The sequence below is a fragment of the Myripristis murdjan genome, chromosome 2 (genome assembly GCF_902150065.1).
Source record: "Myripristis murdjan chromosome 2, fMyrMur1.1, whole genome shotgun sequence".
NCBI lineage: Eukaryota > Metazoa > Chordata > Actinopteri > Holocentriformes > Holocentridae > Myripristis > Myripristis murdjan.
In genome coordinates, this window is record NC_043981.1 from 17440135 (window position 1) to 17455067 (window position 14933).

General features: G+C 39.9%; 1 protein-coding gene across 4 annotated transcripts in view; it reads left to right on the forward strand.

The window, feature by feature from the left end:
• Positions 1-14933, forward strand: part of lrrfip1b (leucine rich repeat (in FLII) interacting protein 1b) — a 51479-nt gene that overhangs the window by 21798 nt on the left and 14748 nt on the right. For 2 of the 4 annotated variants that reach the window (XM_030073510.1, XM_030073534.1), the window contains exons 2-8: positions 2894-2980; positions 4741-4758; positions 5842-5889; positions 8845-8889; positions 9672-9722; positions 13377-13454; positions 14245-14280. In XM_030073510.1, coding sequence (XP_029929370.1) covers positions 2894-2980; positions 4741-4758; positions 5842-5889; positions 8845-8889; positions 9672-9722; positions 13377-13454; positions 14245-14280 — 363 coding nt within the window. The remainder of the gene's footprint in view (positions 1-2893; positions 2981-4740; positions 4759-5841; positions 5890-8844; positions 8890-9671; positions 9723-13376; positions 13455-14244; positions 14281-14933) is intronic. The other 2 variants (XM_030073518.1, XM_030073527.1) reach the window with 2 other exon arrangements.

Here is a 14933-nt window from a genome sequence, read left to right on the forward strand (position 1 = left end):
TTTGGCTGCTAAGGAGGCAGCTTGAAATCATCACTTTGGTTTTTAATCTCTTTCCATCAGATTTATACACTAAATGATTGGGGGAAAAAAAATATTGATTGCTGAATTGGCAGTAAAAGTAGTTATTTATGCAGCTTTAAAGTTTCCATGAAATGACCTCACATGACCTCCGCCTCTTAAAGAGTGACATCACCCTGCCCTTGTGGCTTCAAAATAAAATTTCAACCAATAAAACCTTCACAAATCTTTAAACATCCTCTCTCATCCACCGGTTCCTTCAAAATAAAATTGGTTTGCACTTGGGAATGATCCTTCCCTGCACTTTATCAGGCCCAAACTTCCCGATTCAACAGGAAATACATCAAATCAAGAAAATAAGAGTCCATTTCATGGGGCCTTTAGGTTTTCAAGTCAGTTCGGGGATTCAAACCAGCAGCCTGTAAGACTCGAAGTCAGTGGGAGTCGTGTCAAAGAGAATAAACTAAGCCTAAGCCTTGCAGCAGCTCTGAAGCCGTCTTATTTTCACTGTATGTCATGAATATTGATTTAGAGAGTGTACATGTGATAGCTGTTGGTTCAGTGTCGAGTTTTGGTGTCACAGTAGAAATGCCTGGTTCACTGAAAAATAAAGGAAAAGGCAAAATAAAGCAGTAAAATCTTCAGTTTTTCCCGGCGGATCTTCAGCTCCTCTGCCTCCCGACTTCACGGAGAAACAAAGAGCGTCTCAGTCCTCATTCCATCATCTTGTCACCCGGTTTGCTTTCAGTGCGGAGCCGAGGAGATAAAACACAGCCTCCTGCGGGCTTTTTGAAGAGAAATCCCCGCTGCTGATTCCTGGGAAAACTAGGATACCTTTCATAGAGCAAAGCCCCGGATCTCCCTTTCAGCTCAAACTTGTGTGGAGGAAGTTGAGGATGAACCCGTTTAAACCCAGTTTGCCTACTTTTTCACTCGTCAAACACCATTTACATACATATTTGGCTGCGATACATCCTTATATTAGACATTTATGATGTACGTTAAGGTTAAGTAGTGAACCCCTTAATATCTCGGCCCTTTCTTAGAGCCATTTTCTTTAATGGCGCAGGAGATATTCAGAGGGAAATAAAAGATCAACAGTAGAAACCAAATAGAAGTGGGAAACATCATCTGAAAACTGGGAACCTGAAGATTAATTTGATATGCAGCTTAGCTCTGTGTGTCAAGTTATTATAGTCATAAAGCTGTATTAAATGTCGTTGTTTTGGTTAGATGAGTTTTTTTTCTTTATATATTCAAAGTGTATAAGGGATAGGGCATTGTGATAGGAACATGTGATAGTCATTCCCATGTGTCATAAAGTTTTGCAGCAATTTTTGGCTTGCTTTGTTGCAAAATTTAACCATTTTTGCCATTTGAGAATGAATAAAAATGGTCAAAACACCACATTAGGACACCACAGGAAAATTCATGTGTTGATTTGGTGTCAAAAACTCGTAAGATTTGGAGAGTTTCTGTAAGAAGCGCATTTTTTGTTTAGCGTTCTGTTGTGGAAATGAGTCAGAAAATCACCCTTTATTGTAGATCTACCTGGAAAACCAGAGCTCCTCTGAACGGCCTCGCTCTCTAGTTTGTGTCTGTAAAGTTTGATGAGGCTGTGATTCTCCTAGAGGTCACTAGAGGTCATTTTCTACAGTGAAGTGGCTGCTATGGGGGCCAACATCATCACATATGAATCAAATGTGGCTCATTGAATCCACAAGAGTCTCGGCTTTCCAGTCAAAGCCAACTGATGCAACTCCAAGACTGTTTAGGCCCCAGTCTGCACACATTTATATTTATCCTAATTGCCGACAGCCTGGCCTGAGATATGACACACGTGACCCCGGTGGTGACCTCCCTCTGCCGGCTCCTCTGTCGGCAGCCCCGGGCGTGTCGGTGCTAATGTGCCTGAAACTGATTTCCAGTGTCCCGTGATGGCTGTAAACGCTGTTGTCAGGGGCTTTTCCTCACACAGAGGCGGTAACTGATGAGATCATGGATCCGCTGATAAGCAGAGCGCAGCAGCACCTCGCTGATCTAATTTAGCATCAAAGCCTCGTTTCATCTGCTGGGAGTCAGAGGGGAGCGGCCGGCCGAGCGGACGCTGACGGATGTTTTGTCTTGTTTTGCTGTTTTGTTGTGTTTTGCTTTTTTTTTTTTTTTTTTTTTTTTTTTTGGTCTTGTTCATGATTATCATTATTTTTGTTGTTGCTGTTCTGTTTTAACTTTAATTGTATTTTTATTTTTAATTTGATTTAAGTCATTATATTTTTTTGGGCTTGTTTTTTTAATTTATTATTATAATTTATTTTTTGGTTTTGTTTTTATTTTTAATTTAATTACTTTAATTCAATTTTATGTAATTTATTTATTCAATTTATTTTGATTTCATTTATCTTTTAAAATTCATTTATTAACATTACTATTTTTATTTTACTTTATTTATTTATTTTTAAATTTGTCCAGTCTCACTTTCCTTACTTTTAATGTTGTTAATCTTCTGTCTTCATCCTCATTTTCATCTGGACTCTGTTATCTGCCTCAGTTAGGCTTCTGTGTGTCACCTTGTTTATTTTATTTGATTTTATTTTATTCTTTTCTCTGTTTCCGTTTGAGATTAGATTCTGCTGCACTATCATTTTTTTTTCTCTCTTGCTCTCTGGTCTCTCAAAAACAAAAAAATGAAAAAGTGCAAAAATACTGATGTTTAACACAGAGCTGCATGATCACAGCTCAAATGCACATCTCGATTATTTTCCTTAATAAATAAAATATGATCCCAACAATAAGCCTGATTATTAGTCTTGATAACACGGCGCCAAAACATGGAAAAACATGAATGAACTGAAACTTCTCTCTCTCTGTGGTCCAGGCGGAGGCGAGGCTGGCGGCGAAGCGAGCGGCGAGGGCCGAGGCCAGGGAGATTCGGATGAAGGAGCTGGAGCGACAGCAGAAGGAGGTGAGCCGGGCACCACTCCTCCCTCCCTCCCTTCCTTCCTTTCTTTTTTTAAATAATTATTTCGCCACTCTATTCCAAAATCCACTCCACTGAACTGCCACAAACTGAAAAAATACATGATAAATAGCGAACAACATACCATAATAAACAAGTTTTTAAAATGCATGTTTGCACTATAGAAGTATGCAAATCCAGTATACTGAAAAATGTAAATATGCAGCTCCTGTGCAAGACTGTCCCACAATGAGGGGCAATAATTAAAGGAGACATTCGTTAAAAAAAAAAAAAAAAAAATCTGTTTACATATTCATTTTATTTATTTATTTTTTTTGCATTGGTGCGCTTGTTGTTTTGAATTTTGAATTTGGCGGGAGATGACAGAAGACATCCAGATGTAGGTCACATGACGTCTTACATCATTTCCAGTTGGTTTAAAAAAAAATTAAAAAATAAAATGACGCAATACTTTTCCAAGGTATTTTTGCATGATTATAACCCCAAACTGCAGCGTTTTGATCCTTTTTCCAGTCTGTACTCGGCAAAAATTCACCTGGCTTCATTGTTTTATCAGCAAATATGAATTATTGGCTCCAGGTTATTGTTTTGCTGCCAGAGGAGTTAACTAACAAGGCTGATCCCCATCTGACCGGGGGCCAGAGGTAAACCCAGTTCCAGGGCTGAAGGTCAAAGTATTGATTAGGTAACTTGGAATATCCTTAAGACCGGGCGGCCTTAATCATTTCCCATTGATTCGGCTGGAAGGAGGAGCTTTCTGCGGCTCGCTGGGCCCACAGGAGCTCAGGAGCTGCTTTGCTAGCTTAACTGGTTTAGTGTTTGGATATGCCTTACTCCATTGTGGTGAGTAACTCCAAAAAAAACTCTCTTTTCTACATGCAAATGCAAATGTACACACACGGGATTAATGGCAGTTTGGGTGTAGATGTAGAAACAAAGTAGTGTGGAATTATGAGTCGCTTTCATTCTCGTTTTGAACACACACTCTTAATTTGTGTCATTACATATTTGCATTTGTGTTAAATTACATAACACACTGTGCCCTGCTTGAGAAAACATATTAACACTGCATTATCTTGACTGCAGCATTGATTTGAGAGTTTAAAAGTGAAGTTAGTTTGAGCCGGATGCTTTTGAATTTGGATTATTTTGGTCGAATTTAACGCCTCATTCGAGAGAGGTGTTGTTTTCGACGGCGGTGATTCATGTGCCGGCCGGCCAAAAGCTCCTCGTCAGGTTTTTAATAAGAGTCGGCATCCTGCAAAAAGCCAAAATACACCGGAAAATGTCAGGAGGGTGTAATTGAAACCCTTTCTTGGAACAAATTAGCCTGTACAATTTGGGGAAAGAAATCAAATTAACCTAATATCTGGTCTTAATTTCTTATTTTTTTCTGTTTTGGTGAGATAACACTGTCATCATTCATCTTGTTCCCAGTGCAAATCGGCATATTTCATCATTTCCCTTTGATCATTGATCTGCCTTATTATACCTGGTTTGAAGATGCTGCAACCTTTCAGCTCCACCAAGCCGCATGAATCATAAAAGAGCACTGGAAATGGGAATCAAAACGTTAAAGTCTTTAAAAACACGGAGCTGCTTTGGTGTTTTGCTGAGGTTTTTCACCTGTGTCTGTTTAACCCGAGCTGCTAACCCTCCTCGCTCCTGTCCCGTCTCTAACCTCGGCTCTGTTTGGGTTTTCCTCTCTCCTCCGTCTCGTCCCGGCTCCTCCTGGCCTGGTGCAGCTCTACCAGGCCCAGAAGGTAGGACTCCTCCCTAACATCCTGCTCCTCGTTTTGCCCTCTAACCCTCTCTAATTTTCTTCACTAATTGTCTTACTAATTCATCTCAGATGTCTCTCAGTGTCGGCATTTGCAAATGATTCTCAAAGTGTTGGTTTTGCTTGTCTTGAGGCATCAGGACGTATTTAAGTTTTTTTCAACCCAACATTATCTGCATTTTATCATGCTTTTCTTTCTTTTTCCTCTTTTTTTTAAGCAATTGCACATATATTCAAACAGTTGCAGCGATGATACAATAACGTTAAAGACTTATTTCCATTGTGGTCCTTGATGTTAAAGGAATAGTCCAACATTTTGGGCCAAATATTGTTTTTTTTTCCCGACTTCCCCAGACTGAGACAATCCGGTGGTTCGGTTCCTATGGGTGGCATTTCACGTTAGCTTAGCATAATGGCTTGAAGTCTATGGGAGCCGTTAGCCATGCTCTGTCAAAGTGAAGAGTGTGTATTTCAAATCCACATGACCCTCTGTGTAGATAAGACAGCTTCAGGGGCGGCTGGAATGTTTATTTTGTCACTTTGACAGAGCCAGGCTAACGACTCCCATAGACTTCAAGTCTTTATGCTAAGCTAACAGGAATTTGCTACCCATAGGGAGTGAACCACTGGACGTACAGAGGTGAGGATGGTGTCCAACGTCTGGGGATTTTGCCCAGAACATTGGAGTGTTCCTGCATTCTTGCAAGATGAACAAAACAAACACCACATCAGGGTGTCTGCAGGTCTCCTAAACCCTTAAAATGCTGTAAATTAAATTTCCGACCATATAATTTCCTAAAACTGACCTCAAACATCTAGACCTGCCTTCATGCTTACATTTGGATAAGAAAAAAAGACAATTTGTCCAAAAATGAGTCTTAAAAAGTGTTAAATTGACTTTTTTGACACCGTGGTGGAAGAGGATTTTGCATTTGCTGGTTTTCTCATCTTGTTCTCTTTAACTCTCCCCTTCACCCTGCTGATGTTTAAACTCCCTCTTCTTCCTCCTCTTCTTCTTCTTCTTCTTCCTCTTCCTCTTGTTCTTCTTCTTCTGCCTCGCCTGCAGAAGTATTATGGTCTGGACAGCAAGTGGGGCCACATTGAGCAGTGGATGGTAGGAGCGAGCGACTGCATGAGCCCCGCCGCGCCGACGGAAACCTCGTATCGCCACACATTCATCCTGCTGCCAAACGAAAGGGGGAGGGGGGCGTTAAGTAATCTGTGACCTGTGTCGGCCTCCAGAACCGGACCACAAAAAAAAAAAAAAAAAATCCTGCTCAGGCCTCTGGCACGACTCTTGGAGTTTGTTAACCCGTCCCACAATGCTTTGCTCTGCCTGTTTTTCCGGCTCCACCTCGTTAACACACAACAAACAAACAAACAAACGATAACTGCAGATACTCCGGTGTCAGACTAGAACAGGAGACACTCAAAATGCTGATTTCCCCTTAAATTTCCCATTAAGTGTCTTCAAAGTCACCAATACTGTGTGTTTCCATTACGGTTGCAAAGGGGCGGAGAATTCCCAGTATATTTCCAGGAACTTTCCATGGGAATGAATGGGAATATATGGGAATTAACAGGGAATTTGGGGTAGGAAGAAAAAAATTCAAAAATTCAACCAGAAAATTCTACAAACTACAAAATTCAAGTAGAAATTCAACTGAATTTGCATTAACTCTGGTTGTTTTAATCCAGATTACGCTGCAAAATGTGTGTTTTTTCTCACTAAATTTAACCTGCAACTGGACAAACTCAAACATCACATTATTTTTTTGAATACCTCGATGTTGATACGGCAGCAACATTAAAGGGATGACTATTGGTGCTTTTATAAAGTATTTACACAATAATTAGAGATGTGGATTTGAAGACAAAGCAGGTAAATAATAGCAAATAAGTAAATAAAGCTTTATTTCTCATTCACAGTGGCAAAGTGCTTCACACATGGAAAATAAAACAAAATATATAAAATAAGGAGCACAGACGGAGGAGACAAATAGATCCTACGTCTTTTTATTAATTTTTTTTTTTTTTTTTTTTTAAAAAAAGGAAACTGCAGGATCCTAAATTCAAACTGATAAACAGTGAGTGAAAGTAGAAAAAATAAATTAAAAATGTAAAAAAACAAGCATAAATTGATGTTTTTTCCAACAATACGGCTGATTTCAGTTGATATCGGTGTTCATCTGCCTGAAGCTGCTTCACCGACTGAAGGTCACAGATGACTCAGCGTTTTGTGAACAGCTAAATCATGACTCATGAAGCCTCCACACACACTTTTATTCCCTCTATACTATGAAAAAAAAAAAAAAAAAAAAAAAGCTGAATCCGGAGATACGAGGTTTCCAGACGGCGGCGGCGGCCACGTAGAGAGTTGCATGACGGCGAGGGAATGCTTGTTGCTCGCTGCCCTCAGCATCAGTGTCTGCTTGTTGTTTTCCCCGCATGGGCTCAGACACACACACACACACACACACACACGGATTAGAGCAGCAGTTTCCTCACAGCCAATCGCCTCTTAATCCATGTCTGATTGAGCGGCGCTGCACGCTGCATTAGTGCGTTATGTGTTTTTATTTAGCGAGCACAGTCAGAGCTGATGTTTGTGTTCATCGCTCAGCAGCTTAGTGACATAAAAACAATAACAAAGTGTGTCTTTAATGCCTAAATAATCAATATTTATGAATGCATTTGCTATAGTTAATATTTATAAGGCTATAATACATTACAAAGAGATATTGGTTTGTATAGTTTTAATATAAGTGCTGTTATTACCACCACTACTAATGGAAATAATGATGACAAATGTTATTCATGCTTTTATTTTGAAGGCCAAATTGTCTAGTTTCCATTCTTTTTGTCATTAGTGTTAGTTTTGCTCTTATTATTATTATTATTATTATTATTATTATTAGTAGTAGTATTATGACTTTAGCTAGTTAAATTTCCACTCATAAGCTTTCAGCATGAGAGTAGATAGGTGCACGTGTGTGTGTGTGTGTGTGTGTGTGTGTGTGTGTGTGTGTGTGTCTAGGTTGAGGATTCTAGATAGCAGTGACTCGTACGGAAAGGATTACACCCGTGTCACATGACCTGGAGGGCTCTCTCTCACTCACACACACACACACACACACACACACATAGAGAGCCCCCAGCAGTGTGTGTGTGTGTGTGTGTGTGTGTGCTTAATCCCCCCTGAAGCATGTATGTCAGTAGTCTCTTCAGTGTGTGTCAGTGTGTCTGGAGGTCGGGCCGCGTTTCATTTCTATTCCAGCCAGCTTATAGGAACCTTTGCTCCTCTCCCTGTGTGTGTGTGTGTGTGTGTGTGTGTGTGTGTGTGTGTGTGTGTGTGTGAGCGATCCAAATGGAGCGGAGCCCGGCTGCTGTGTGTCTGTTAGCAGTTTTCCTCTGCAGAGCGCTGAACTCACAGCTTCTCCTCCTCTTGGATTAAATTTTGGGGTTTTCGGTTCCAGCCTCGTGCCTCCAGAGCTGGAATCATCTGGAAGCATCAAAAACCAGAAACAATAAATATAAACTCTTCTGAGTGCTGCTTTTTCTTTTTTTAGAAACAGACTGCAAAAGTAAAGAAAAATGAAATAAACCACTGTTTCCATTATTAAAACTTGATTTGTACAGCATCTTTCAAAATAAGGCTAGAGATAAGGGCAGCAAAAGGAAACAAAACAAGCAAAAATGAGTGGAAAACAAAAATAAATCACAGTAAAAACCACTCTATAAAATAAAATGACCAAGCTAAGTATCAAAGTAAGGCAATTTGTTTTAAAATCCATATCATGACAGTCAGTTTTTTATATGTGTTTATTTGTGTTAAATGTGTGCGAATCACAAGAAATAATCAAACTGATGCTGAACAAAACTGGTAGTATTTTCAGAATAATATCCCCTAAAATAAGCTCAGTTTCAAAATAAAAGCAGTCTTGGTCTTGGTTGAGGCCTGCAGAGGAAAACCTTGTTCACCTCCGCTCCTCCCTGCCTCCTCCTCTCCCTGCCTCCTCCTCCTCCTCCTCTAACCTGCTCTGTTCTTCTCTCCCGGCGGCTCCTGCAGGAGGAGAGCGAGAGATACTCTCGCCACTCGCGGAGACACACCTCGGTCTGTATCCTCCTCTTCTTCCTCCTCCTCCTCTTCTTCACTTCTCTTCAGTCTGTCCTGCTCAGTCGCTCTCCTTCTCTTTTCACTTATCTTTCTTTCTCTCTTTCTATCCTTTTTTCTGTCTCTCTTGCTTTCTCCTGGACTGATACATCTCTCTTTTTTCTTCTAACCACGCTGCCTTAATGTCAGTGAAATTAAAGGGGAATGACACCAAAAACACTTAAAGGCTGTTCCTGTGAGGCAGGACAGTTAAATCAGTCAGTCAGACAGACAGACAGACACACAGACAGACAGACAGGTGGATAAATATCTCACACAGGTATGGGGTTGAAAAGGGGTGGAAAACTTGAGGAAAATTTCCAGAAACTTTCCATGGGAAGTTGAGCTGGGAAATTTGGGAAATATTCCAAGTTGTAATTTATTCAAACTTCAAACTGTATCACACTCAAACATGAATTAAAAAAAAATATAATAAACATATTCCCTGTGATCTCCTCCTCCCAAAAAACAAAGTCCCATTCAAAATGTAAAATCAAAGCAGGTTGGATTTTTTTGTGATTTGTGATTTTTATTTATTTATTTATTTATTTTTGGGATACAAAATGCTGCCTAAAAGTTGAAGCAAGGAGCACCTTCTCCTGATAAAGTTTGTGTATGTGTGTGTGTGTGTGTGTTTACACCAGCTGATCCGCCCTCTCTGTGTGTGTGTCTGTGTGTTTTGTGTGTTTGTGTGTTTTGTGTATGTGTGTTTTGTGTGTGTGTGTGTGTTCTGTCTCTCTCAGATCTCAGACGATGAGGAGCGAATGTCGGTGGGGAGTCGGGGCAGCCTCAGGGTGAGTGTGTCACGTCTGCACACACACACACACATACACACACACACACCTTGACGGTGACACACCCTCTTACATAACACACATGTTCAGCCGTGCGTGCGACAGGAGTGTGACCAGACTCTTGGTTGGTCTCCCAGTTTGTCTTTTTTTTTAAAAACATGACTTCCCTCTTTTCTCATTTTGATTTGACTGCATTTCTAAATTAATAATTTCACATCTAATTTGTGTCTAATTGTGTCAGAGATTCAGTTTTAAATTAAAGCCCCCGTGGAAACGACCTCACGTGACCTCGACTTCCTGTCAAACATCCTAAAAAAGTGACATCATCCTGCACCAGAGGCTGCTAATTAAAATTTCAGCCAATAAAAACCCTCACAAAATCTGTAAACATCCTCTCTCAGCCACCTGTTCCTTCAAAATAAAAGCGTGTTTCTCTCCCAAACTGACATCCTGTTGGTTTGCACTTGTGAATGATCCTTCCCTGTACCATGGCACCAAACTTCAAATCAAGAAAGTAAGAGTCCGCTTAATGGGGTCTTTAATTAGATAATGTGTTTGAAATCGTATAACGTGACATTTTTACATTTTTGTCGAAGAAAAGTGGGATGTTGCATTAAAAGACAGTTCCTATCGCTTCATGTCAAGTGTTTTTTTTTTTTTTTGTATCGTATTATATTTTTAAATTTACTTTTATAATTTTTGGAGGGAATTTTATGGTGATTTTTCTTTTTTTTTCAAAATTTTTATCCTTAAAAAAAAAAATCTATTTTTTTTCTTTCTTTTTTGTTGATTTTCTAAAGTTTTTTGTATTTTTTCCACTTTTTTTGGTCATTTTCTGTGACTTTAATCGAGGCTGTTTTCAGACGCCATTTGCAGGAATTTAAATATATTTAATTAAGTGGTTGGTTAAAGCTTCAAGCAGGCAAAAGACACTCTTAAAAAAAAAAAACGTCCCGCTGAGATCAGGTCTGTGTGTCCACGTCTCAGCAGGAATGGAGAATCTGTCGGTTTTAAAAATGTTGTTGTCATCCTTCGGGCTGTGGGAGCTTTCCCTCCGTCCAAACAGGCAGACGACAAGAAAATAAAAATAAAAATAAAAAAAACATTTTATTTTGCCAACAAAGACTGCCCGCCTGCTGCTGTGGCTGTGGGATGAATATCTGCAGAACAGGAAAGTCAGGTTGCATTTTTTTTTTTTCTTGCGGCCTCTGGGGGAGGGTGTGAACCGTCGGCGGATGTGTTTGTCTTGGACACACTCCACCGACTAACAGCGACACACTCTTTCTCTTTCAACTCCTGTCTATCTTCGTCTCTGTGATACCTACTTTTATTATTCTCTTCAGACCTGATTCTCATTTTCAGTCATGATTTTTTATGTTGTTTTAATTTTTATTTTAAAGGGTTTTTTTTTTTGGGGGGGGGGGGGGGGGGGGGGGGTGCTTATCTTCTACTATACCTTTTTTCAGTTTTTATTTATTTATTTATTTATTTATTTATTTTTTATTAATGTTTGGGTCATTTTCTGTCCACTTAGTCCGGACTCTTTTCATAAACATTTAAACTCAGTTAAGCACAAGCATCTGATGTTTGAATATATCATTTTAATAATCAAAGTATAGTTTTATATGTTTTTTTTTTTTTTTTTTTAATTTTCAGGTAATTTGTATTTAATTTTATTTAATTTATTTAATTTATTTTTTGTTTTGTTTATATATATGTTCATATATTTCTTTTAATTATATGCTATTTATTTTTTCTTTATTTTTATTTTTTTTCTTGTGTTGTTAAATTTAGATGAATGGATTAATTGATCAGTTCATATCATCATGATGCCTCTTATCAAAAAAACAAACAAACAAACAAAAAAAAAACACCTCATTAAATTAGCCGTTCTGTTGATTTGATGGATAAATTGTGTGTTTGTGTGTGACAAAAAGTTTGTGATTTGACAGCGGCACGTCTCAGCTCAGCTCCTGCAGTGTGTTTGATATTGATCAATATTAATTATTGTTGTTTAATATTGAGCGGAGGCATGAGGAAACCTGTGGTGTGTGTTTGTCCTGCAGCCCTCCCCGCTCTGCCAGAGCCACAGGGCCGGCCTCTGCTCCCGCCTGCACACCGAGGTCTCACTCCGATAGATCAATAGACCGATAGATCGATAGATATTGATAGAGTCTGGTCAGTAGATGTAGGGTTGGATAGACGTGGACGTGAACGTGGACGTGTAGATGTTCTGATGGATGGATAAAGGATGATTCTGTCGTTACTGATGAATGGAGAGATATAGATTAAATGTATAGATTGATGGATTGATAGATGAGTGGATGGATGGATGACTGGATGGAGGGATTATCAGCTGAATGGACAGATGATAAATGGATGCAAATGGAAAATGGAAACTTGCACTCATTTTGTGAAGTTATTCTTTACTCGGTTAGCTATTTAAAAAAAAAATAAAATAAGATTAAGACTACATGGCCTGTCAGTTTGACCTCTCTAACTCTCTATAAATCTCTATAACTCTGTTTCATCCTAATCTAATTCTGTTCTAATCATATAAAATAATCTACTAACATACTAACTTACTAACACAGTGACTATAAAGGCCTAATATATATATATACACACACACACACACACACACACACACACACACACACACACACACATATATATTTATATATATATATATATATATATATTCACAGTATTATATAAAGTAGATGCTTATTTGTCTCACTGACATGATAAAAATAATCTAGATTACCATGTATTTTACAATTGTGTGTGTGTGTGTGTGTGTGAGAGAGAGAGAGAGAGAGAGAGAGACTTGTTATAAACGGTGTACTGTCCCTTTATTCCTCCCTGCTGCTGTCTCTTCCTCCTGAATGTTTTGCTAACCTGAAAACTAACAGCACTGACTCTGTCTTCTCTTCTCTCTCACTCCTCCCTCTATCCCTCCTTTCTTTCCTCCCTTTATCTCTCCTTTCCTTCCTTCCTTTATCTCTCCCTTCCTTCCTTCCTTCCTTCATCCCTCCTTCCTTCCTTTATTTCTATTAATTCTCTGTTGTCTATTTCTGTATTTTCCTTTCTTTGCATCTTTCTTTCTTCAACCCTCCCTTCATTTTTCCTCAAATTTCTTCCCCTCTCTCTCTTCCTTCCTTCCTTCCTTCCTCACTTCCTTCCTCCATCCTTCCCTTCTTCCCTCCCTTGCATCCTTATTTCTTTCCTTCCTTCCCTTACTCCCTCCCTTCCTTCCTCTCCCCTCCCTCCTTCTCTCCCTCCCTTCTCTCTTCCACACTTCCTTCCTTCCTCTCCCTTTCTCCCTCCCCTCCTTCCTTCCTTCCTTCCTTCCTCCTTCCCTTCTTTCCTCCCTTGCATCCTTATTTCTTTCCTTCCTTCCCCTCCACCCTGCCTCCCTCCTTCTCTTATTCCCTTCCTTCCTCCTTTTCTTCCTCTCTCCCTCCTTCCCTTGCATCTTTCCCTTCTCTCGCATCTCCTTCTCATCCTTCCTTCCTCCCTTCCTCCCCACTTTGCTCTCTTCGCTCCCTTCACTCCCCCTTCCACCGTCTCTCCTTCTCTTCCCCGCTCCCTTCCACCCTCCCTTCTCCCTTTCTTTCCTCTTTTCCTCTTTTCCTCCCTCCCTCCCTCCAGCCTTCAGACTACAGTGGTTTTCTTGGCTCCAGCTCTCGGGCCTCCTCCAGGGCGAGTTCGGCTCGTGCCAGCCCAGTGGTGAGCTCTCGTCCTCGGTCACCTCTGTCACCCGCTGCCCCTGCTGCCGTCAGCACCTCCACACCTCCTCCGGATCGTTTCCTTCACTCGTTTTTCTGCCTCACATTCACAACAACAACACCGATAGAAACACTCCTCCTCCAGTTTGTTTTCCTTGAGAATATAGAGAAAGAAAAAAAAAAAACAAGGTGTGGTACAGTCCAAGTCCTGCACGACACCTCCCTGCAGGTGTTGCAGCACATCCTTTGCTCTGCAGCCTCTTACGCCCCCTGGTGGCCGTTCTCCACACTCACACTCTCTTATTGATCTCAGCCAGTGGTGAAATGATCCACCAGGTGAAAGTGAGTTCCAGGTGAAGTTGACGGGTTCGTTTTGCACGGAGAAACCCGACCACTGACCCCGCCGCAGCTGATCGGGTTACGCTGCTTACATGAAGCTTTTGATGCCTTATTCTGATTGGCTTATGATGTTTACCTGCTTGAATAACCGGATTAAGAGGGCATTTCACCTGCCCGGCCTGGAGCAGATGGTGCCAACTAAGGATTCAAACAGTTTAAAGTGTACATTTGATGATTTAATGTCACCGTTATAAGCCTGGCGGATGTGTTCCTTGACGTTCACGCCTTGCAGTTTCCATTTTGTGTGTTTGTGTCCGCTGCGTCTGTGTTTTTGTCAGGATGGGCCTCTTTTGGCTTGAAGTCATCAGAGAAATACACTGAATTATCACTGTCATTGACCAAAAGTTAGCAGTGCCCGAGTCAACCAGTCAAATTTCTGTTTTTATTTGCAGGTGGAGGAGCGGCCCGACAGAGACTTCCTGGATAAAGTAAGAAATACTGTCATACTGATATTAGCATGGAGGAAATGCATTTATTATCTATCTTATAAGTCAAATAATAATAAAAACACTTAGTAAAGGTTTAACAGTGACATGATAGGTAAGTTAAACTCAATAAATTAGTTCGTAATGCTATTACAGATAATTATAAGAAACTTATTTACATCTATTTGTGGTCTATGAACTGTTCATTTTCTTGTAAGTGCTAATCTATGTCTTATAATCTAGGAGTAAACATGTTTATGATACTGTTATTAATACATGTATATAGTTAACACCTGTTAATGTTAATAAGCAGTGCAGTGCAGCTTAATTATCCACACCTGAGGAGGAGGCGGCCTGTCACGAGCTGTTTTGTGTTTTGCATTTTGTGCTGCTCCCCTAGATTTTAACTTATTTATTGAAATAAAACTGTATCTGATCTGACGTCTGTCTCCAAGGAAATAAGGGCCTTATTTCCTTTTAACTAACGTTTATCACAAGCACCTTCATGTAAAGCGCTACTGTCTAATTCAGTTCAAGTAAAAGCAGGTAAAACCAACATTTAAATGTTATTAATTCATAGAAAACAGACTGGACACATTTAATGAGCTCTGATTTACACAGTGGATTATGTGGATTTGAAATAGACACATAATCTA